Below are 24,445 nucleotides of genomic sequence, written 5' to 3' on the forward strand. Positions count from 1 at the left end.
ATATGAACAGAAACGTCACGTCTTTGTATCGCATACTTATTTGATTTACATATATAAAATTTTAATATTGATGTGTCTTATTTGTACCTACCAGATTGTTATTGTGGACGAAAGTAAAAAAAAAGTTGTAACATCTTTCTTATTTTGATTTTTTGAGAATGATCATAGAATTGAATAAACTAAAGTATTTTGTGCTTTTTTTTCAGTCGATTCATGAAAACAACACTATAAGGCTACCTACCATTATCAAAGTTACCATTAACAAAGTATCAGCTACTTTTCTTCCTGGCATTCTTATTGTTAAAGCTAATAAGCGAAATGCTTTTAATGAATCTCCGATCAGGATTTAGTGCTAACATCGCAATTTCATTTCACCTTTCTTATCTTTCTCTCTCTCTGTCGCATATGAGTGCGTTTTATAGCGATTATAAAACTTTATTTTCCTTGAAGCTCCTATTTCAAGGTGTTATGATGACCATATTATACATTATTTATTATCATCGATGTGATACACTGATTATTGTGCGTCCCTGCATCGTAAAGATATCAGTAGTATTAATCAAATCAACTCTAAAGAAAAGAGTAGAGACGGGAATAGTTTCATATAACATGTTGGCCTAAATTTTCCCTTAATTGACTTAAACGTCATACGTTACGTACATGTTTACTTTTATTGACTTACTTCTCACCTCCTTGGACCTCTTTAGAAAGGAATTGCCACTTCAACTGACTATTCTAACTACATATGTATTACCATCATACATACATACATACATACATATTGTCACGTCTATATCCCTTGCGGGGTAGACAGAGCCAACAGACTTGAAAAGACTGAATGGCCACGTTCAGCTATTTGGCTTAATGATGGAATTGAGATTCAAATAGTGACAGGTTGCTAGCCCATCGCCTAAAAAAGAATCCTAAGTTTGTAAGCCTATCCATTAGTCGCCTTTTACGACATCCATGGGAAAGAGATGGAGTGGTCCTATTCTTTTTTTTATTGGTGCCGGGAACCACACGGCCATTACGGTATTACCATCACCCGTTCGAATTTTAGGCATAGTCATAATAATCCTCTAGCGTAAAGCCCTATTTCCACTACAGCAGAGAGGTCATGTGTTCCTCATACATACATAAAATCACGCCTCTTTCCCGGAGGGGTAGGCAGAGACTACATACCTCTTTCCACTGGCCACGATCTCTGCATACTTCCTTCGCTTCATCCACATTCATAACTCTCTTCATGCAAGCTCGGCGGTTTCGGGTACTTTTGACAACTTTATTGTTTTTTGTTACTCATAACCAGCCAGATTTCCCTATTTCCACTTAGTTCCCTCTCCGCTTAGCTTTTGTAGACATAGAATAAAGCGAAGAGAAGTCCTCTTCTCAAGGAGAATTCAAATTTTTTGTAAAGAATCATTTTAAATCTTTAGCCGCACGCGGACTAGAAGGGTGCGATCGAACGAGAGATGTTATTCTACTCGTAAGTAACGTAAGTCGTAAGCGCCCGCGTTGTTACTCGCTGTTCTTTCTTCTTTCCATAGATAGTGCTTGTCTGAGTTTGAGGTCCAACAGCAGACATCTCCGCAACGCACAACTCATATCTCTCCGCTTTGGTGGAAACCGGGCCTTAGTCCCGATCGTATCCTCATCTCTCTTCAGATCCCCGGGGTCTGCCTGTAGGCACGATCCCGATGTAGGTAGGATGGATTGACTCCGTAACCTCACAAAGAAAGTTAACTAATATTGGATCGTGGTAACTGTCTGAATATGCAGGTTTCCTCACTATGTTTTCCTTCACTGTAATAGCATTTGTTAGAGGACCGAGTTGGGATTTAAATCTCTCTCAGATACCATAGCCACTCTACAACTAGTGGATTCAAAGCGTCGGCTGTTAGTCCTCTAGTATCAAATTAATAAGAAATCAGATGACGGCTGACCTTGTCAGCAAACCAGTTCATTATTTCCACAAATAAGTGTCAGGCGATTGTTTGCCATCATTACGAGCCGCTAATGCTTGTCCGATGGAGTGTGAAGTCGGTCGGAGTCTTCGCGCGTGACGTCAAGGTCTCAGCTGAATATAGATTCCAGTCCATGTGATTTTTATCAGCTATATTTGTAAATCGTTATGCTTTATGTGGTCTACTAACACATATGCCCACGGTCTCACAACGTATCCATGTAAATTAGACATTGAAAATGAAAGCTAAAGACATGGTTACGTTTTTACGATTGCAAAGTAGATAAATAATAAGATAAGCAAATTATTTTTACCGAAATGACTAATTATAAGAAAGGAAAGAAGCATATATGATTACTTTGCGTTGAAAAATTTAATTGAAAAGCATGTAAGTATTTTGAAAATATACAGGTATAAAACTTAATTCAGGACTACCTACTAATTTTATTCCGATTTCTAAGCTTGTGCCTTTTTTATTATAACATCACAATTTTATTATAAAATTACTTTAGAAATTACTGAGACAACTATATAAATCCCAGACACACGCTACGCACGAACGCACTAAGACCAGAAAAACATTGGGTTTCTTATGTTTAATATTGTTAAAACGTAACCCTAAAATCAATGAGTTAAAATTGAATAATTTTATGGTTCAACGGATTATCTACAGCATCCTTGACGATGATCGTAGTTTTTGTGATAGACTGGCAAAAATATTATTTAAACTATAATAACTGTAAGTACATACAGTACCTTTTTAAATATTGTTCGTCACGGTTAATTCAGTCAAGTTTATTTCCTCTTCCCAATACGACATTCGAATACTCGTATAAGTACTAATTAGATACAGTTTTGAATCCCGCGCAGATTACTAATAAGTTGACTATGATCATAATCATCTGTGACAAAAGGAAAATAGTTTTCCTGTATGTTTACCTAGTATATTTAGGTATAGGCTACATTATTTTTACCTCAAAACAAAGAAGGTAAAAAATATAAATTTAGGGTAACTGGAAAACTGCCTCTCATTCTAGTCCAAAGGGCAACCCTTTATTTATTAGGAGAAAAATGGGAGCATTGACAGTGATTTGGACTTTTTTAATCCAAAGTTATTACGATTTATAGACTAAATTATTTTGTTTATTTAATATCTTTGGGAATTTAATTTAATTTATTGAAAGATATTTCATTTAAAATACTGTATTTTTGTTTGTTACGATTAAAATAAAAAATAACACGTCAGCCTCTAGAGACAGACAAAACTTTACGGAGTAACATAGTAGCTTTGTCTTATTTGTTTTGGGAGAAAATCTCACGGGAAAGAAGCCGCGGTCAAAATCTCGCTGATAAATAAATCAATACTGTTCAAATATCTCTGGTTAGTGCTATTAATAATTCTGTATTTAAAGTTTCCTACACCAAACACCTTCAGTCTAAGTCGTCAGCGCTAGACCGTCAATATAGAATGTTTAATGATCACGGAACCTTCATGTTTGTAGTCGTAAATACCCACCACACTTAACACGGTAAGCATTGCGTTGCATTTTAAGCGATAATTACATCAGTTGTATACATATAATTCCGGGGTAACATCTCAATATAACGCCGGAATTAGTTTAGTGATATAGAAATGTGTTACAGTTGGTCACTGGACAGTAACTGATGCCTACTGCAACCATGCTACTGATGGCGAATTAATTAATAATGGATTAATTTTCCATCTACTTTAACAATTCCGCATAATCAACTAAGTTTGAGAGAGAACAATAGTAGACTTAAAAACCTATTAATTTCCAATTAAGTACTTAATAGAAATAGTCACTCACCACTTTATAGACATCCCAGAAACTAGGCAGTTAACAAAAAATCTTTTATACTTCTATAAAGAAATATGGAAAACAAATCGGTAAAGTTTGACAATTCCATTATATTATAGCAAAAAGACTTTGTCTATAAAATTACAGACAGAGTCATTAGTCCAAGAAATCGCTATGTAAAAACCAAATATCAATAACATAACATTAAAGTCAGAGATCTACACATACATCGGAAACTTTCACTAAAGTGATTAGAGTGCGTATTGTATTAAGATTGGAACTAATACCAAAAAGTTTTAAACTGAGGATAACAAGATCAAATAAAAAACATATTATTGTATCTCGAATGTAATACTATACATACAACGAGCAGTAAAGAAAAGTACCTATACCTTCATATAAAACTACTAACGATGCCCCAGCTTCGCACGGGTAGTGTTTATACATATAAATCTTCCTCTTGAATCAATCTATCTATTATAGAAACTGCATCAAAATATACGTAGGTACACACATCATACATACAGACAAAGGTACAGCCACGGGGAGCGACTTTGCTTTATACTATGTAAAAATAAATGTTTTTGGCAAAAGGGTCGAAACTTGGCTTAATGTTAACTTGTGTCCTACTGTACACATTCTTTTTAAGACATCTCATTTCGCTTTATCTCCATAATGATATTCACACTCGACTCATTATCCTCAGCGCATTAAACCCGAGTAAACAAATACTAAGTTATCTTAATTTACACCTTTATTTACAATACGTGTTGCCATACATTATAACAATATACACCGGTGCTAATCACCGTCTCTGACGAATGACGTTATTTGTTGTGTTTTAAAGTTACTCGTTTCAGTATGTCTTCATAAAATGGGTATTATGCATTGTATCGTCATGAATGCACGAATGAGTTTATTCAGTTTTTTTTAATGGCAAGTGGTCAAGTGGTTCAGACGTCAACGTGTAAACATTTTGATGAAATACTTTTAATAAAAGTCTTTTTCATATTTATCGTCATCTTTATGTCAATGGTAATAGAAATCTGCTGTCTGCTTTACGATACAAAGCTTATTATTAAAGCATATTTCCAATTGCATTATCAACGAATAATTTAAAAATCCCTAAGTGAAGGTCGGCTGTCCATAACCACTTTTAATAAAAACTATTGAATTTCGAAGTATAAGTAAGTAATAAGTGAAACAACATAGAGATTAAGCGTGGAATATTTATTTTACTGTGAAACTATTTTTCTATGTATTCTTCAATAGCATTGTCTTTTATATACGAGTTAAGTTGTTCGTTCATTGTGTTATTTAGGGACGTGTTTGAACTGTAGAAGATATGAAGATTTAACGTAATATTTTAAAATTTTCCACGAATGGCAAATCTAATAAGTACACGTTTATTTTCTGATATTGGTAGGTATCTACATCTGGTATTCGTTCTGATTTACTCTCTTCTAATAGGTACCAGTTCAGAAGGAATTCTAAATTCTTCAAAATCTTCGTTCTTGCTCAAAATCGCGGTAGATTAACAGTCACGTGGTCGTTAATAGGTTTATATAAGTACAAATATACTCGTATAAATAAATTATTATATTTAAACACATTAAGAGCAATCATAATTTTTGCACCTACTTAATGTTTTTATCACAACTATTAACCTCCAACAGGGTTAAAAAATACCCGAGCTTGTGAAAATCAATACCATTGTTTTGTTTCAATGTCAGCCATTGTTGTTTTTGCTGCGAAAATTGCGACAAATACGTAATTGCCGATGCGACAGCCCTCAATAGATCGAACTCGAAAACAATGAGTTTGATCGCAAGCAGGAGCCCAAGACAAATCGTATTGTGCTGCGATAGGCTGCGATTAGTCGCGCATGGGACATTGACATTGACGTAAAGCAAGTTTTGGCGAACTTCCTACTAGGTACATAACATTTTCATAGAAAATAAAATTTTAACTTGATGTGACTTAACTCTTGAACAAATAATCATAGAAATATAGCAACATATATCAATTTAAAGGTATTATTATGGTCTTCATAGGAAATAATTTCAGTTAATGTAAATTTCCGGACGAGTTTCTTTTGACGCCCTTCATGATAATTTGTAATTCTTCATACTCAATCCATATTAATTAGCAATGAATTAATAAACATACATGGATGGAAAGAGTTAAATAATAGGCCATTTGCTAACTTCTATTTCCTGTCTCACCTACTGCTACTGCCGTATTTCGAGCACGGCTTAAGCAAAGTCTAGTTTAAATTGGGTTTATGACACGTTGTAATCTTATTCTCACAATCAGCATAGCCATTTACTACAGCACTACTGACAGATAAACAAAACCTTTATGATGGTGTTTCGTCATAAAGAAATTATTTCTAGAAATGGCGTAACATGTGTGCGATTCTCACGGTGATATGTCATAGTCAGGTTGTGCGATCCTGCCGTGATGCCGTGATTATGGCGACGTCGAAAGGTGTACCTATTCGTCTAACATTTTATTTCAATTCTTTATATTTTAGACCACCTTAGTGACCACGCCTAAGTTGGGTTTACGTTATTGGGGCGTTAAAAATGTTACATAAAGTTATTCTAAGGAAACGAATTTTTGGAACAATGGTTGTAAATTTTAATACGATTGACACGTGTTTGGACAATATTTTCTTAAATGCTAAGAGTTCACGCTAAAGCTCGTTTTTTCACAGCTTTGTGCAAAGAATAACAATTTCGATATAGAGTCACAGGTAGTTCTACAAACTATGGAATTTTCGACGGGTCAGACGCCATAACTTTTTGTTATATTATTTCAAAGTCTAAGCTACATTGCTGCAAAGTTTCATTAAAATCCGTTTACTATTTTTTGCGTCAAACAGTAATAATCACATCCACACATCTACTAACGTTCCCCTCCTACTAAAATTATATTACTACTCCTTCTTCACTACATAGTATAATACAAAGTCGCTATTTTAGTCTGTTTGTCTGTATGTTTAAATCTTTAAAATTACGCAACGGATTTTGATGCGGTTTTTTGTAACAGGTAGAGTGATTCAAGAGGAAGGTTTTTATGTATAATAACATCTATTAAATAATGGAGAAATACTGTTATTTTCAGGGTTTCTAATGTGGTGTCGTAAATTCTTACATTTTTTGCCGCTTACATTGCGTGCGCAGGCTTAACCTTACAGGATTTATAAAAATAATGTATTAAGTATTATTTATTGTAACATTTTTTCCGAATTTTGCACCCGTGCGAAACCGGGGCGGGTCGCTAGTATATTATAAATGCGAAAATGTATAGATGTGTGTTTGTTTTTACACGTAAAATCTTTCGGACGGATGTTAATAAATACATTTTATCCCAAAATTTCCACATGAGCAAAACTCCAGGGCGCAGCTAGTTTATAATTTTAGTATGGATTAGTCTTGATTGCTAACTCAGGTTAACTGATGGTAGCTAGGCTAGGTTAAAACATCTCGAGGTTACCCGAAACTGGATATGATCCATCCATATGATGACTATTCCGATTCAGAGACGGGAAAAGTTCCATTACCAAATAAGACGCTGGTATTTTAATAACCATTGTAACATCCAATCACACACTGATTTATGACCGCAGCAACGCAATCAAAAACCACAAAACAAAAACATCAAACCACAGTCCAATGAATTGTTTCAAATAACACTGACTACAAGTAAACTGAACATGCCTCATTATTGTTGGGATTAAAATCATCGAGTAAAAGTTTTACCAATTACACTGATTATTTTTAGTCTGATACTGTAATTTGATTCAGAATTCGTAATTAATCTCTGATTTTTTGTATTTTTATGTTTGCGGAGCACACTTTGTTTAATTTATTAATAATAGATAATCATAAAAAATATCATATCTTCATCCCTTATGGTAGCAGATAAGGCCAATATGTGAATGAATTCTTAGTCAGTCAGTTTAAAAGATTACAACAATTAAAAATTCGCCGATAAAGAAAATGTAATTGTTGCGTATTTGATTATGAAAGACTTAGTGGGTGCCTGATACAAACATTATAAATAAAACGAGACTTCGCTACGCTATATTGATCACAGAGAAAGTTGCAATTGTAAGTGTTAATTATAAGGACAAAGTAGTCTTACATAAGACTTATTTTTAAGTCTGCACCGCTAAGCGAGCATAAATCTCCTCTTCTTTCTCTTTTCATACATCTCTTATCTTCCCCATCAATTTTAACTTAGGTAGGTATTGATATTTATTCATATTCCTCGTTCTTGCCTAGGTTTCGATCTACTTAATGTTACACAAAAAACTCATTATTACGTTGAAAAACCTCAATACTCGCGAGGATTTGAGACCTAGAAACCTGACAAAAGCAGTCGTTGCTGTCCAATTACACTGTGAGTGCTAACAGACGACCGATCTTATCATTGACGATAGCCGTGAAGCGTGAAAGACAACTATTCAAAAACAAATTGTTAGACTCTGCATGGTTAAAATTATGTTGTAGTTTGTACCTTATTTGGTAATTATTTTTTCATAATTTATTAAGACATACCCACTGCTGGGAAAACCCCTTTGTCCGCTGTTGATATACTTACATATGAAGATTGTACCGACATAACAATAATAAGTAAATCTTGTGTGTGCTGAAATTGAAATAACAAATATTAAAAATGTAAGATAAGTTAGTTAACTTTATTTTTAACGATATACCAAAAATGTAGGTTATTAAAACATTTTGCTTTTTAGGGTAATTCAAAATTAAAAGGGTGATTTGGTAAACGCCTCGAAGAAAAATAAATTACCTAGGTACTAAGTAGCCTAGCCATATACATTGAAATATTGATTTTCATAACATCATGACGTTTCTACATGAGCGTGACATAGTATAATTGAAAGCCAAGCCACTTGACCGAGAATATGCGCTCCTGATATAAAATGAGAATTAACTAACAATCAAATATTTACCTTTATTATCTCGGTGGTAAATTAGGTAATTTTATTAATTTCTGAAATTATTATTTTCTTGAAATGTAACTAAGCGTTTATTTTATTTAAAAAATACCTTTCATCGTTTTGTCAACTCTACAGTTTGTGAAACTAAATTCGTGCCTTGATAACTTAAGCCTAACGTTTATCGACGTTTACGTACTACATACTTGTCCAGGGCAAAATCTCCTTGTTAGACATAATATGAATTTACATTCTCACATACATGTGTATATTTGTAAACAAAATGCTCATTTTAGATTTTGAGTGACGTTATGAGTAAGTAAGGCTATTGAATAAACTTCTCTGTACCTCCCTAATTTCGAGAAAGTTTAACAAAGGTCTTTTTATTGAAGCGACCTAAAAATAACAGAGCCCTGCAACCACTATAATAGCTCTGTAGAAGAAGTATGGAGTATTTTTATCGCATATAACACGTTATTACGTTAGTGCTAACGAACACGCGAACGGCAACAGTACAGTACACGTAGCTTAGTTTTTCTTTTTTGAACACTCATTTTAGGTAGTATTCTGAATTTCCAATCAGCCAATCAGTTTATTTATAGCAGTGTAAACTAGCTATGTGGATGTAGGTAGTAAGAGAAAACTTCGGAGAACAGATTCATCTATACTAATATTATAAAGCTGAAGAGTTTGTTTTGTTTGTTTGTTTGTTTGTTTGTTTAAACGCGCTAATCTCAGAAACTACTGAACCGATTTGAATAATTCTTTCACTGTTAGATAGTCTATTTATCGAGGAAGGCTATAGGCTACATTTTATCCCGGATTTCCTACGGGAAACGTCAACAATGCAGGTGAAAGTTGAATGAGTCGGCCATCTGCGAGCTTTCCACGCGAACGCTGCGCAAACCAACAAAGATATAGTAAAACAATGTACTAAAGATGTGAAGTACTCATTTTTTGCCACAAAAAAGTCCGCGAGAGCATATATCTATCTCCTAAGGTTTACTTACAATAACCACTTTTATGTTCATTTTTTAAGATTATTTTTTCATTATAAACATAAGTTATTTCGAAACCAATTTTCTTTAATTCAGTATTAATCCTTATCCAAATAAATATGTTTATTACTTTCGGCTGTTCATGTAGACTAAAATTGCCATTTATAGTATATAAATCAGACGAATAGGTTTTGAGATATAGTCGTTATAAGCAATTTGCAGCGAAACATTTAATACGGCGAACCAGCGTTCTTTCTAATACGCGTGACCGCCTGACCGAGTCGCATAACAATTAGCAGCTATAATTGATAAAGCCGAGGAGGGTGTTTGCAAAAATAAATATGATGCCCAAAATTACTATTCCACGCGGACGAAGTCGCGGGCACAGCTAGTACATACATATTATCGCGTCTATAGCCCTAGTGGGGAAGAGACAACCAACAGTCTTGAAAAGATTGTAAGGCCGCGTTCAGCGGTAGGTATGGCTTTATAATGGAACAGATAGCTAACCCATTGCCTACAAGAAGAATCCAAATTTTAGTAGCCTATCCCTTAGTCGCCTTTTAGAACATCTATGGGAAAGATATGGAGTGGTCCTATTCTAAAGTGCAGATTCCGTTCCTTAAAAATTCTTATTTCTAAAACCAAGTTTGCTATGGTACGAGTTATATTATGTAAGTCGGTTTATTAGATAGAAGACGTTCTAGAAGTAATTAAAGAATTACCGAAAAGAAATGATTCTATTCGAAAATCTTTAATTCGCAGTCGATTTAGTCAATAAAAAAGTGATAAATGATGTTTGATGATAGTATTCTCTAAACCTAGGAGCTTACTTACATACGTTGGAAGTAGAAAAAGCTACTATTATATATAGTTTATTACGTAGTTGAAGACATAAGACGTATTTTATGTCGACTGTACGCAGGTTTGAGTGAGTGACGTAATATCCGTGGCATTTATTTTTCAGCTTTCATGGTTATTAGCAAGAGCTGCGGTCCTTTGTTGAAGAACAATCTAAAATTAATAGCAATACCTACCTATAACGCGCATTAAATTTAAAACTACAAAGTAAGTCTTACTTACTTGGTTTGTAAATACTTTATTATCCTCACATAGTCAATAAGATGGCAACGAAATAAGTTAATTTACCCGTAGATAAGTATAAATAAATATTATCACGCCTTTATCCCTTATGGGAAACACCTGAAAAGTACCTGTTTTACCTTCCACCTTTATTGATTAAGTGGAGCTTTATACTTCTTTCTTACTCAATTCGTTGCAAAAATACATATATATTCATAGAGTAATATTTCAATTCTTAAATCCATTTGTTTCAACTTAAGTGGTTACCTGTTTATTTTCCATCTTAATCTTGTTTAAGTATAAGCATAATGTTTATCGGAAATATACTTTATTGCCAATCTAAGACACAGTAAACACTACATTATTCATACAATATAAGAGTTAGACGAGAACCGGATACTTACATGTGAATCTTGTGATGGAATACTTAGGTGCGCATAAATCTTCGTCATACAAGTTTTATAGCTAATTTAAATAATTTTCGGTTCGCTTTAGTGAGTTTTTATAATTAACTTAACATTTATGCTTAACTTAAGCTCAATCTGTGTAATTTAAGCCTTTATTATACTTACGAGTATTTGAGTATTTGTGGGTAGTGAATGTCAATGTAAAAATTGCAATAATGTTGATGGTCACAAACTCGGAATTTCAGTTAGGTATACCTACATGACTTGATATTATTGGTTGTTTCTAAACCGTAATGGGTAAAGAAACGGCATTTGGGTGAGTAAAATGTATTTTTTTAATTCAATTTATTTACTGTATATCATTTTGTAGTTATATTTCACTTATTTCAACTTACTATAATAGAATAGTATAAAGTATAAAAAACATACTTGATCGAAAATATTAGAATAATATTAATATAATTTAATAAAAAAAAAATATTGCGTGAATATGATTTATTTATATTTAATGTAAAGCTTTTTCAAAAAATAAATAAATAACAAACACCACCAAATTCTATAACCTTTCTTGGTTTTCCTTTACCTACTGACCACGATGACAGCATGAATCATACATTTATATTACTCATACATTTCTATGACCTGGGATATTACTCCAACTAGGTCGTCGATATAAAGAATCTAGTCAATAACTTACAAGTTATTTTGTATAAGTTTGTATGAACACATCGGATTAAGTCACCTAATGAGTCACTAGGTGTTTTTGTGCTAAATTATTACCTTACTAATATTGTAACAGGTGAAGCAGAATATTTTAATTTATTCCAAAGTACATATATTTAATACATATCAACACAAAAATGCTTTTGTCTGTTTGTTCATTTGAATGCAAAATATCTTTAAAAGCCTCACATTTAGAGGTAAAATGGTAAAATATTTACACGTGTAAGAATGCATAGATAGTTGTTGTCAAGGGATAAGTTGTAAACTTGAGATCATTGTAGGCGATGGGCTAGCAAGCTGTCACTAATTACTTAAGCCAAAACACCTTAACGTGGCCTTTCAGTCTTTTCAAGACTGTTGTTTGCTCTATCTACCCCGCAAGGGCTTTGGCGTAATTGTGTGTATGTAAGTGTGCTGTTGTCAAGTCTAAGTTCTAAGGAAGAAGAACTGAGGTTTAAATTATTTCGAACCATTGGACGAGAAGTGGCATTCATTACTACTCGTAAAAGAGGGTCAAAATTGGGGTTGGTTTTCCTGTTAGCGCCAAACGAGGGGTCGTTTTCGTATCGTAGCTGACCTATTTGGCAAGAGAAACGTCTGGAATTGCTCTTCAGCCAGCGGTAAAAATAACCTGACATCATGTTTCTCAACCCACTTTATAGAAGGAGGTTCTCGGGTCATCGTGATTAATTTTATGTTATTCGATAATACGCAGACATCTAAATATATTTGGTTTACATAATTTTATTTTTTTAACGAAATACCTAAATGAATACAGATAGAACACAGAACTCAATTGTACTATACTCGTACACACGACTGTTACATTTTAAATAACCAACAACAACAATCTTGGTAAATTTTGCAAAGATATTTTTCTATCTTGAATTTTCTGAACGCCTTTACCGCACCAAAGAGGCCGTCGAAAGAATGCAATAGAAAACTAATTATAAACTTTAAAAAAAATACATAATTTCAATTCCCTTGTGAAGCATATCGTATAACATGCAATAAACAACACCATTTATATTTGTATATTGAACAGCAAAAAAGTTAGTTAAATAGTTCCTTGGTGCATCGCCTCCGTATGAAAGCAGTTGCATGCGAGGCATCACGCGACCGACGTGACAACAATATAACAATTACTGTATGAAATTCCAAGCATTGTGGAACTGAACTATAATAAACAACTACACAAATTAGAGCGTCGGTGGCCGAGTGGTTAAGGTGTCCCGGCTAAAAAACGTGCCTGTTCCGTGCACAGTTTCGAATTTTACCGCAGCCCTGTATTGTGAGTCTTGTAGATACCTGAGCATCATTCCCTGTATCTGTGATATATGACTCTTCTAAATTACGAAAGTACGTTAATTTGAATGCTAACCGGTGGTCTTATAAACGAAACCTGCGCATTCAGGTACAGGTTACCTCTCAAGTCTCATGACTAGGTTCCTCTGCAAGTTTGCAAATGTCAGACTGTTGTTTCATGTTAAATCTTGACTAAGTATATTAGACTATGACCGTAGAAAGCGGTTTGGAAATCTATCAGAACATATTCAATAAGCAAGACGGCGTGAATGAATCAAAACATTGTCTTTCGACACCTACTCAACTTTTTTAAATTTATTCTTGATAGTAAGAAACCATAGGCCATATAGAAGTAACATTATGCGACATATATTTACAGCCTTGGCATGGATCTACGGGTTACATAACAGCATCACTGAACTTGCAACTGCAACCTACGAGAGTAAGCTTGTCCTAAGACCGGTCTTTACATCTTTGGTCACTACATAACTTACATAAATTAACAATAAATCGATGCATACTAAGATATCTTCTTCGCTTACGCTCACAAACTCTAACTAAACCCTTTTACGACAGCCAAAAAAGGGATTAGGTTTTCCTATTATGAAGTTATCACAAGGGGAACAATTTAGTCCATTATATTCAACAATATCTAGGACATTACTTTTATAGCAATAAATGGAAATATAAAGAAAATAAATAGTCTGTTTACTCTTCCCCTAACGATCTTATTAACGCCCCCAATCCAATTAATGAACATAAAAATACAATAAATGCAATTGATTTCCAAGTAAACAGCTCAATCGATTGAAGTTTATCACTAAGCTAGACGTTGACCGACAGTTACCTATGTATGCCTTCTATTTAGGTTAACTAATTAAATTCAATGTATGAAAAATCTACTAAGCCCGTCGCGCCATGGCCACTTTAGAGTTTCAATCCAAACCAAAACCTTTCGCAAAAATAAGGACTCAACATATGTATTGGGGAAAATTTAATCACTTAAACTAATGTATTTAAGAATCTACAGTCAGGTATGTTGAAAATAAATTTATATTAATGTTTATAAGACGAGTATAATATGGGAAGAGTCACGTCCTTTCCCTGGCGAGGTTCGAATCTGCCAGAGACCACAATTTCTGGGTAAAACAGTTTTTCTACGAAGCGATAACGGTTAGACCTCCACGGCCTTTGCAGGATAACCTGACCCATATTCAGTCATGGGGTTCATATAAAGTTGCCGATATTTTCCCTTATTAAGTAAGTATACAAGTATTCATCTCTCTCAACTCGACATCGTAACTGTAAAATTCAATGACGTTATGCAAAAGAAGACAGTAATAAAAGTACACCTATCTATCTACAAGAAAATAACCCAAATTTAGCTAAACTTCAAGCAAAATTAGATACGATTTAAAGAAAGCTGCGATGCGGAAAATTATGTCTACGATTATAAAAGAAAACACAAAAATGTTGTGTACCTATTCAAAATGCGTACGTAATAGGTATCTGAATAAATTATTTGGGAAAACTTGGTCACAAAAAGTTGATGAAATATACCCACATAGTTGTTATTCTTTGTTTTATTGTTTAGATTTTGATCAAATTGTATAAATTAGATTGTGCATTATTGTATATTTATTATTGTAATTATATTGTAATTGTCGAATGGTTTCTTGAATTTCGGCACTTAAGAATAGATTTATTTACAAAAACGGAGTAGACAGAGCCATCAGTCTTGAAAATACTGAAAGGCCACGTTCAGCCGTTTGGCTTAAGACAGAATTGAGATTCAAATAGTGACAGGTTGCTAGCCCATCGCCAACAAAATGAATCACAAGTTTATTAGCTTTTCCCTTAGTCGCCTTTCACGACAACCGTGGGAAGATATGAGTTCTAAAGTGCCGGGAACCACACGGCACGGGCACAATTTACCATGATCATAGTAACCGGTATATTAACGTCCAGAGATCGACCTACATACACTACTACTACACAAAATTCAATCAAAATATTTCACACAACCATTAGTACTTGACTAACAGAAGTAGTCTAGTGGAACCATGGTTGTGTTGTGACAGCATTTCGAAACTGTGAAAACTACTATAAACGCGGACTGGTGGTGAAACGAGGCGTCTCATGCCGACAAAATGAGACAAGGATTTTAGTTTACCTTTACTCGTATCTTCATGATCTTTATATAACGCGATTACATTCTTCCTGAAATGTAGCCAAACGCTTACTTTTAAGTTTAGATCTACAGTTTTTTTTAGTTTTTCTCGTTTTGTTATTGTTGAATTTTTCTAAAACCAAACTCATTTGGCGAAAAATTCATTGAATGGAAACTCATTCTGTCAGGGTAGTTACTAGAGATAAGCTAAACTCTCAAGAAACGTTGGTACGGTTTTAAAAAGGAGAATTTTACAGATTTTTGCAAGTTGATCTACAGCTTCTTTCACTACATTGGGGTTGTGAAACAGTGGTTGGCACCTAGGAAAGAGTTCGCGGTATGGATATAAGCGATAAAAAATCAGATCCTGTGAGCCTGCTAACAAGGGAACTTCCAGCTTTGTATGCCTCTGTTACAGTTAGTAAAAGAGATCATTGACTTAGTTGACTTTAATGATACAAGGTTAAGGTCTTATTTTTAAATATCTGAACGGCAGTATTATTGCGTAGGTGAATAGAATACCCATACCAACTTAGATTGCCGCTGACTTTTAATGGCGGGAGTTCTAATTCTAGAATACAAACATGGTTGACCCTGAGTTCCATTGTAATAAACATTGTTACAAACGGTATGGTACCAGATGATTGATATCGCACAACACAGCACGATACCCTACCTACGCTATTATAATTTCAGTAGCAATAATTTGCGCAATGGCCACGTTTCACCGACGTCGGAAAAGGAAGTCGATCAGTCGTTACGCTTCGTAGCATCGATTTTAAATACTTCGCTGAAATGTTAACTTTTGTTAATGGAAATTCCTTATATGTTATAGTTTTCTAGTTCAAGGCTCTGTCTATTGGACCCTACGAGAGGTTCAGAGAAGATATGACATTATCTCATAAAAGTACTAGACTCATAGATACAAAATCCCGCGCCCCAGAAAAGCCACGTAAGTTGTCCATAGGCTGCTCTAACATCTTTTATTCCGTGTAATAATAATAAGGTGCATGGGTTTTGAATTAAATAACATGGAACGAACGTTCTATCCATTTTATTTCAATTGTTAAACCTCCAGCCTGGGATTTTTTTTGTAGGCGATCGGCTAACATCCTGTCACTATTTAAATCTCAATTACATTATAAAGCCACACAGCTGAATGTGGTGTTTCGGTCTTTGAAGACTGTTGGCTATGTCTACCCCGCGAGGTATATAGACGTGATAACATGTATTATGTATAAATGTATTTTAAGCCTCACTAGACAAATCCTTTTCGTTAAGTGACTCATAACGGAATTACCAAATTTAAAAATTGTACAGGCGTGTAGTTAAACTTGAAATGTTTTAGATTCAATAGATTAATGGGTAAAACAAGAAGAGGCGACCATAAAGTAAAATCATGAGAAAGGGCTAAAATTAGTACTTTTTAAAAGTGTGATCTCAATATCCAACTAATATTATAAACTAGCTGCTTCTACGGCTTCGTCTGCCCTAAATCTTTACTTATAAATTATAACTTAATAAAAAAATAACAACCTTTCATATGTAATATATATTTATGTGTGATACGACAGTTTGTAAGAATGTGTGGATGTTCGTTACTCTTTCACGCAAAAACTACTGAACAGATTTTCATGAAATAAAAATCTGAATATACTTAAAAGACAAATTAAGTATTTTAGATATTTTTAATGATTTTTAATTATTATCTAAACAGAAATAAGTTTTGTGATATTTTTTACTCCACAGATTTCTGCCCTGCAATTAGAAACGGCCCAACCTAAGACATCACTAACGCCATCTATGAATTATTTAGAATAATAGTTAATATAAAGCATGGTGCCTGAACAGGACGGCGCTAGTGAGTTTTTGTTTTGATTTTTGCTGTACTCCTTACGGGATAGACAGAGCCAGTTCAGTACACAAAATGGAGGCCACGTTTCAACTAATGACTCGCTATTTCTTATTGGACTTATTACAATAGTTACTATTTGTCACTATTTCTTGTTCGTAAATATATAATAATATTTTTTTTATCTTCTAATTGAAACTTAGTATCCAAGGAAATAATAAAAACAAGACAATAAATAAAGATATTAATGTATATTCATTTTCTTACAAAATTATTTACAACACAATTATTATGCACATATCCATTGTCATATAAAACATTACGAATGAGATAAATTAACATTTCAAGGCGACTATATACAGCATTAAATTATATTAGGTACACTAACTAAAACTCTAAAACTAATTACAGATCAATATTAGGCACCTTTAAAAGATAACATTCAGGTTTAAATTCTATGACATTGTTGCTAGCTCGAAAGAAAATTTTGCAAACTCCACTATAAAATAACGAATTCCATTATGGCGCTGATGCTTGCGTCTTGCTGCGAGTGTAACCCGGCGCCTTGACATTTTAATATTGTATTGCACTAAAAATAAAATATTTTTTCATACAATTTAAAAGATCAGACAGAATCTCGTTTTTCAATCTATAACCACGGAAATAAACAAATTATAGGAAATACTTTTGCTCGCCGTATTAGGATTCGTTTTGTGTTGATCTAAAAGGTTTGTTAAAGAGAAGCTACTCAATTTAAATGATTCATGTTTGGACGGCTCCCAACAGATTAAAAAAGAAATTATTTTGATAACGGTCTGAAACTAAGAATTTTCTAATATAGGTGTGATGTGCTTCAAATGGAACAAACGAAAAAAATATTTCGGTTTATTACTGGGTAAAATTCATGTTACAGTTATTTCAGTGAACGCTAGTATAATAGCGTTTTAAATAATAACTACTGGGTACTTAAAATTGTTAAAGATATCCTCCATATAACTGGAAATACAAAACGTTAACTTGTTATGAATTACCAACATGAAATATATATCTAATAATTACAAATCTTACATGAAAAACATACATTAAACACATATTTTGTTTACCCACATTAAATAGATAGAAATATGATTATGAAAAAAATTATGAAGATACATTATATACAGAATATTTTGATACAATAGTTTAATTTAATGAGCGTAAGAAAGAGGAATACAGTTAAATTAATTTTTAGGACCAGATGAAGGAATGTAATCAATCTAATATAGGAGTGCCTCTTACAAAAACAATATAACACTTACTTAAATCTAATAAAGCCATATTCACACTCTCGAAAGAAAGTAAAAGCGATGGCAATGTACTTACAATAGTTATGGTATTTTTTACATTACTTTACATTAATTTTTTACATGATACTACCAAAGTAATACTTTCATTGAATACGAATAATTAAAAACATTATTGCCGCAAATCGGCAAAAACATATTTATTGTCAAGGCTACAAGCATGTCACCACTATTGGAAAAATGTATTAAAAAATTGAAGTAAACGCGTCGCAAACAAAATTTGGCAGTATTGGCAAATCATACGCTATGCCCACATTCAGACACACATACTGTTGTCATGCAACAAAATCTAAGGAACTAGGTTTTTTCTTCAATCTCAGAATCTTAACCTTATAAGAGAGAAAATATTTCTAGAAGTTTTAAATTCTTTTTAAATTATTCTGGAAATATTGCATCATAAATAATTTATTCCCTATTGTAATGATTTTTTTTTTAAGTTGTCATAACTGCCTCCATATTAACAAGAATATAATCGATATTGTTTGCTAATTTCAAATACCTACAACGATATTCATAACAACAGTATGTGCGATGGATTTTCCATTCCGGATGGAAAATAATGTATGAAAAAGTACATTATTACGTTTTTCAGTCTTACCATTTTATTTACATGGACATGTATCGACGAACGTCGTCTTGATGTATTATTTTACGATGTGAAAACGACGCACACCGCGACACTCATTACCACAGAAATAATATAAACTGGAAGCCTTACTCCTACATAAATTAAAATTATACAAAAAAAAATTACCACGACATTTTTATTTAATAAGGCCAATTAGACAAAGATGAAACAATTTTAATTCCCCTTCGCCTTTTACTAATGTTGTAATTTTAATTAGAAAGAGACAGAGGGGAATCGTAAAATTCCAAGGTCAGTTACGCTATACACATTTTTTAAAAGTGAGCTAAGCTTCCAGTTATTACGTACTTCCGTGATCACTACCTATGGCTGTAAATATCACATTTCATAGAAGTCTGACTACTCACTAAGTCAAATCAATAAATTATACACTTAGATGGACGTCTTTATATCGTGTTGTTTGTGACTATTTCTTATGTCACCATACATATTGATGTTTGATACAAAATCATTGATATTTCGAGGCCTTCGATGTTAAAAATTAACTAATATTACTATATTTTTGGTGTTTTAATTCCTATCATGTAGCATTAGTAACACTAATCACATATAAAACGTTTTGGCCTACGCAGATAAAGTGACAGTAATTTTAATTTACTGTTACGTCTACTATCGATGCACGCTTTCATTATATAACACTTTCTCAATCAACCAATCACAGCGTGCCGTTCTTGCGAACATTACCTGGTTGGATAATAGAACTTCTCCTATTTACTTCTGTGAGAACGCATCCGAATAAAAACTGCTATTAAAAAGACCTACAATTTCGTCGCAGATCTTATTACGAATGCATCGCTAACATTATTTCGTTAAAATAATCGTTACATATTACCGCTTATCATAACGATGTCATGTACAAGTTATTTTACATTTCGTATAAATTGACTTTTTACTTCTCTGCACTAATGAGATCAACGCAGCAAGTTTGTCTTCGTCATGTTTTTAATCATATCATATCATAATCGAGTCTGATACAACTTGTAAACATTACACTACTTATTTAAAAAGTAAGGATAGTAACTTTGTATTAAAATTGAACCTAAAATTTGCGTTGAATGATAACATCAATCATATGTTTGTTGCCAATAGACCACTGTTCCCCTCGTTTTAAATCTGCAGATGATGATTTTTCTCTCCTTGTGTCTTTATTGCCCGGCAAAATAGCAGGTTCTCTTACTTTAATTGCACTTATTTAATAAGAATTCCTTTGGCATCAAGCCAAAAATATCATTTTCTGGGGTTCAAAGCAAAACGCCCTCGTCATATTTGAACATAGAAATTTATAGCCATGGACTGACAAGTTGTGTTGATTAGGACTCTTCTTCATTACGGCATCAAGCCAGAAATATTATAATATTTTAGGGTGAAAGGGCTTAATCACGATTGTAGAACCACACTTTGACCTGGAGAATAGTTTGAATAGATCAAGAGGCTCATTTTAACGGCATCAAACCAAATCAAAAACATTAGTATCTTGAGAGTCCAAAGTTCACGCAATGTATGTTTGCGATTGAACCAATATTGAACCCTGTGGTTATAGAAACTAGTGTGAGCTCGAATGCAAGTTGTGTTGCGCTTTCTTCTTACGCTGAGCGAGCATATCGTAGAACGGATTGTGGCTGATGGAGCGACGGAGACACTCGATCCATTCGTCTCTCTCTTCCGCTGTTGACGCTGACATTCTGAAAAAAGAAACAACAAATATTTTTTAAACATAGAACTTGAAAACAATCGCATGATATTAATATATGGATAAACCAAGATATGTGTCTGGAGATTGATATTAAAAAAATTGTAGAGAAAAGACCATATAAACAAATTACATAATTCTTTTTCAATGTATTGTTTTCTTAAATAATTATTTTTTTTTGTATTGAGCTATTAAGTTTTTTTTGGATACAAGGTATCACTTATTGACGTCCCATCACTTAAAATCTAATTATAACTACTACTGCTTCCAAAGCGCATGTGTAGAAGAAGCGGCGGAACAAACCACACTGCAGCATTATTACTGGACGTCAATTTAAAAATATTTATCTATACTAATATTATAAAGCTGAAGAGTTTGTTTGTTTGTTTGTTTGAACGCGCTAATCTCAGGAACGCTGCAACTTTTAGGAACGAAGAAATAATGGAAAATGTGAAAAAAAAACCGGGGGAAATCATTCATCCTTGAGTGCTTCAATGATGCCCAAAATAACTATTCCACGCGAACGAAGTCGCGGGGACAGCTAGTTAATTAATATTATTTCGAAACTCCATTCGAAAGGATGTAATTAAAATAGCATCTCTTTGTTTTTTCTATCTACTAGAAACGTCATCAATGAAACGTCCAAAAAAATCAAACAACACTCATTGTTACATTTAGTATGCATTTCACATGCGCAACGGTTGTCATTTATGTATTCTTAAGGGTCAATTTAGTTAGACCTACCGCGGTATGCATGTAAATTAGGCTATGTATTGCCTTGGACAAGCTTCGATTGTTTCGAAGTAATAAGATAACGTTGTAGCACGTAAATTAGTCAACACATTTTTTTTAAATGATAAATTATGCCCAGGATTAATTCATCCGAATTTTAACATACGGCCCTTTCACAGATAACTGTGAAAGGGCCGTATGTTAAAATTTGCCCTTTCACAGCAACTATGCAATGCTTATGCATTCTTAGAGAGTTGCTTGAAAGCTCATAAAGTTTATCTACGGTTGGCTGCCAGCCTTGCACTAAGTTATTTTGGGATTGTTTTGATGCACATAATACTTTACTACTATACTTACTCTGATATAACAGAAAAGCGATTTATCATTTCAAAAGCACCTGCGCAGTTATTTTGTCTCAGACTCAACTTAAATGCTAGCAAGTATGTTAAAGTAAGCCTTAAACTGGCGGTAATAGCACCTGTATAGACTTTCTCCATTTTGGTGCATCTTTCATGCCTGATATTATTTGCGATACAAAACACGATTCACCTTAGTAATATGAGTAACACTCAGCGCCGCTTGCGCCCGCCATTTTGGCTCAAGTCACATGTCTGACATTGTTTTCGGTACTAAATATGCAACAAAAAGAGTAAGGTACCTGTAGACAGTATGCTTCCCCTCCACCACCTTCCCCTCGGAGTCGGTCTTGCAGGCCTTGATGAGGTCGGCGCCGCCGCTGGCGTACAGCTCCAGGCAGTGCGGCCGCTGGCGGTCGCTCGCCGCCCGCACCTGCACGTGCCCAAACATATATTTGCTGAGGGCTAACTTAACAAACACCTTCGAAGTGCATAAAGTTTGTTTGTTAACATTTTATGGCACACAAAAAGAAATATAGCAAAACAGTCATTGGATTTAGGAGACTATGTACAATGGCGGACTTATCCCAATTGGGATTTCTTCCAGACAACAAAAATAAAAAGGAAAATCCATAATTAAAGAGCCGGCGCACATGATAAGCATTGAGGATGCCTTATGAGTTATGACAATAAATTAATTTCTGAATAATTCATGATAAACAAAAATAAATAAAATATATTTAAACTTACATAAATATGAGTACACTCAATTGTTAGATGCATCAGAATGCAGTCTTTTGATTAGTGTTTTAAAGGAACTTAGATTAAGAACAGATCTCGTATTTAGGAAGTATCGATCAAGCAAGTGAAAAGTCCTTTTTTTATTCTTCCCCCATGCTAGAGAACGATTTTAGTAGTAGCATAACAATAGTTAATAAATAACTCACAGATATGTTCTCCAATGGTATGATGCCTCTGGGCTCCTTATCCGTCGTGTATTCGAAGTAGTACAGGCAGTTGTCATTCAGTATAAACCACCGTCTCTTCCACGACTTATACCTGGAATTAACAATTTGTAAAATATAATGAACAGAAAAAGACATATTAATTGCTAGTTTGGATCATGGTTAAAATGTATTACCACGATTCAAGCTATTAACTATGATCAGGCGGCAGTACCAGGAATAGGAAGGCTATTCTTAGACGTGGAACCTAACTCTTGGTTAGGGAGACCGCAACCAGAACAAGCGCCAGAAGGATGATCAAGTTACTCGTTAAATCTTTATTGGATTACATTGAGCAGAGTGTACATTATTAGTGTATTTATTAGTTACTAATGAAAAGGTAAATAATGAATACAGAGAAAATAAAGGCGGCATTATCGCACTGATTCAATCTCGTTTATTTCGTAGGATTTATTACCATTTTGCCTATCACAAAGTCACTTACCCAAAAAACAACGAGACCACCCCTTATGTAGGCGATTGACAATCTCTGGGTCGCAACAAAATTTTAAATAAACGCTCCATAAAACATAATAATAAATTTGAACAACAGAAATACATATATAGCTGAACCCCATAAAATTTAAAGAAATTTGCGTGCTAAAGGATGACAAAGTCTACTTTTCACACTTTTTCATTCGATATGTGTAGTAAGCCTACGTGTCCTTCAATCGTACGTTTATAAAATCTTCCAAATAAATTTGGTCGTGATAAATAATATGCGCCATGTGAAGGTAAGGAAAGAAACGTTAACCCGGTTGGGTTTCAAACAAATTATTGAACTAGCACAGTCTAGTAACATTTATGTTAATTATGTTTAAGTAAACCTTTTGAATGTGAGAAGAAAGTGATTCATTACCTGCCGCCTTGTTTCCACAGCCAGCCCTCCTTGTCCGGGTTGAAGAAGGTATGCATCAGGTCGTTGCCGTCGTCCTCAGGAATCTTAAATGGCTCCGTCTTTATAGACTCGTATAATGACTAGAAATAAAAAATAAAACATACAGTTCGTAAATATTTTTATTTTCTTCAAAGCCCACATCCCCCACGTCTTTAGATTTGGAAATTCTCGCGGGAACGTAATTTAAATAGAATTTCACATTTCACGCAGACACGGCAGGTGGTGGTACTCTAGTTAAATATATTGAAACGTTTATTTATCACAAATTTCTAAATAAATTCTTGCAAAAACTAATAAAGAAATGTCGTGAGAAATATTTTTATAACTGAGAGTTCATTGCTTTCCACTCACTTTAAGTAGTCTGGCCACAATAAATATGTGAATAACACCGATTAATCAATCAGTTAGACATTTCCCTGTTGTCCCACAATTAAAGTAGCACAAGTATATCATTCATGTCAATATAAAATATATCGAGATATTTCCACT

General features: G+C 33.8%; 1 protein-coding gene across 5 annotated transcripts in view; it reads right to left on the reverse strand.

Annotated features, from left to right (window-relative positions):
• Positions 1-17,519: 17,519 nt before the first annotated feature.
• The window catches only part of LOC106142565 (cytohesin-1), a 41,501-nt gene continuing 34,575 nt past the window's right edge, over positions 17,520-24,445 (reverse strand). For all 5 annotated transcript variants that reach the window (XM_060946829.1, XM_060946828.1, XM_060946827.1 and 2 more), the window contains 4 exons: positions 23,918-24,036; positions 23,002-23,113; positions 22,357-22,487; positions 17,520-20,958 (listed from right to left, as the gene is read on the reverse strand). In XM_060946829.1, the coding sequence (XP_060802812.1) occupies positions 20,820-20,958; positions 22,357-22,487; positions 23,002-23,113; positions 23,918-24,036 (501 nt within the window). In that variant the 3' untranslated portion in view covers positions 17,520-20,819. The remainder of the gene's footprint in view (positions 20,959-22,356; positions 22,488-23,001; positions 23,114-23,917; positions 24,037-24,445) is intronic.

The sequence above is a fragment of the Amyelois transitella genome, chromosome 12 (assembly GCF_032362555.1).
Source record: "Amyelois transitella isolate CPQ chromosome 12, ilAmyTran1.1, whole genome shotgun sequence".
Lineage (NCBI taxonomy): Eukaryota > Metazoa > Arthropoda > Insecta > Lepidoptera > Pyralidae > Amyelois > Amyelois transitella.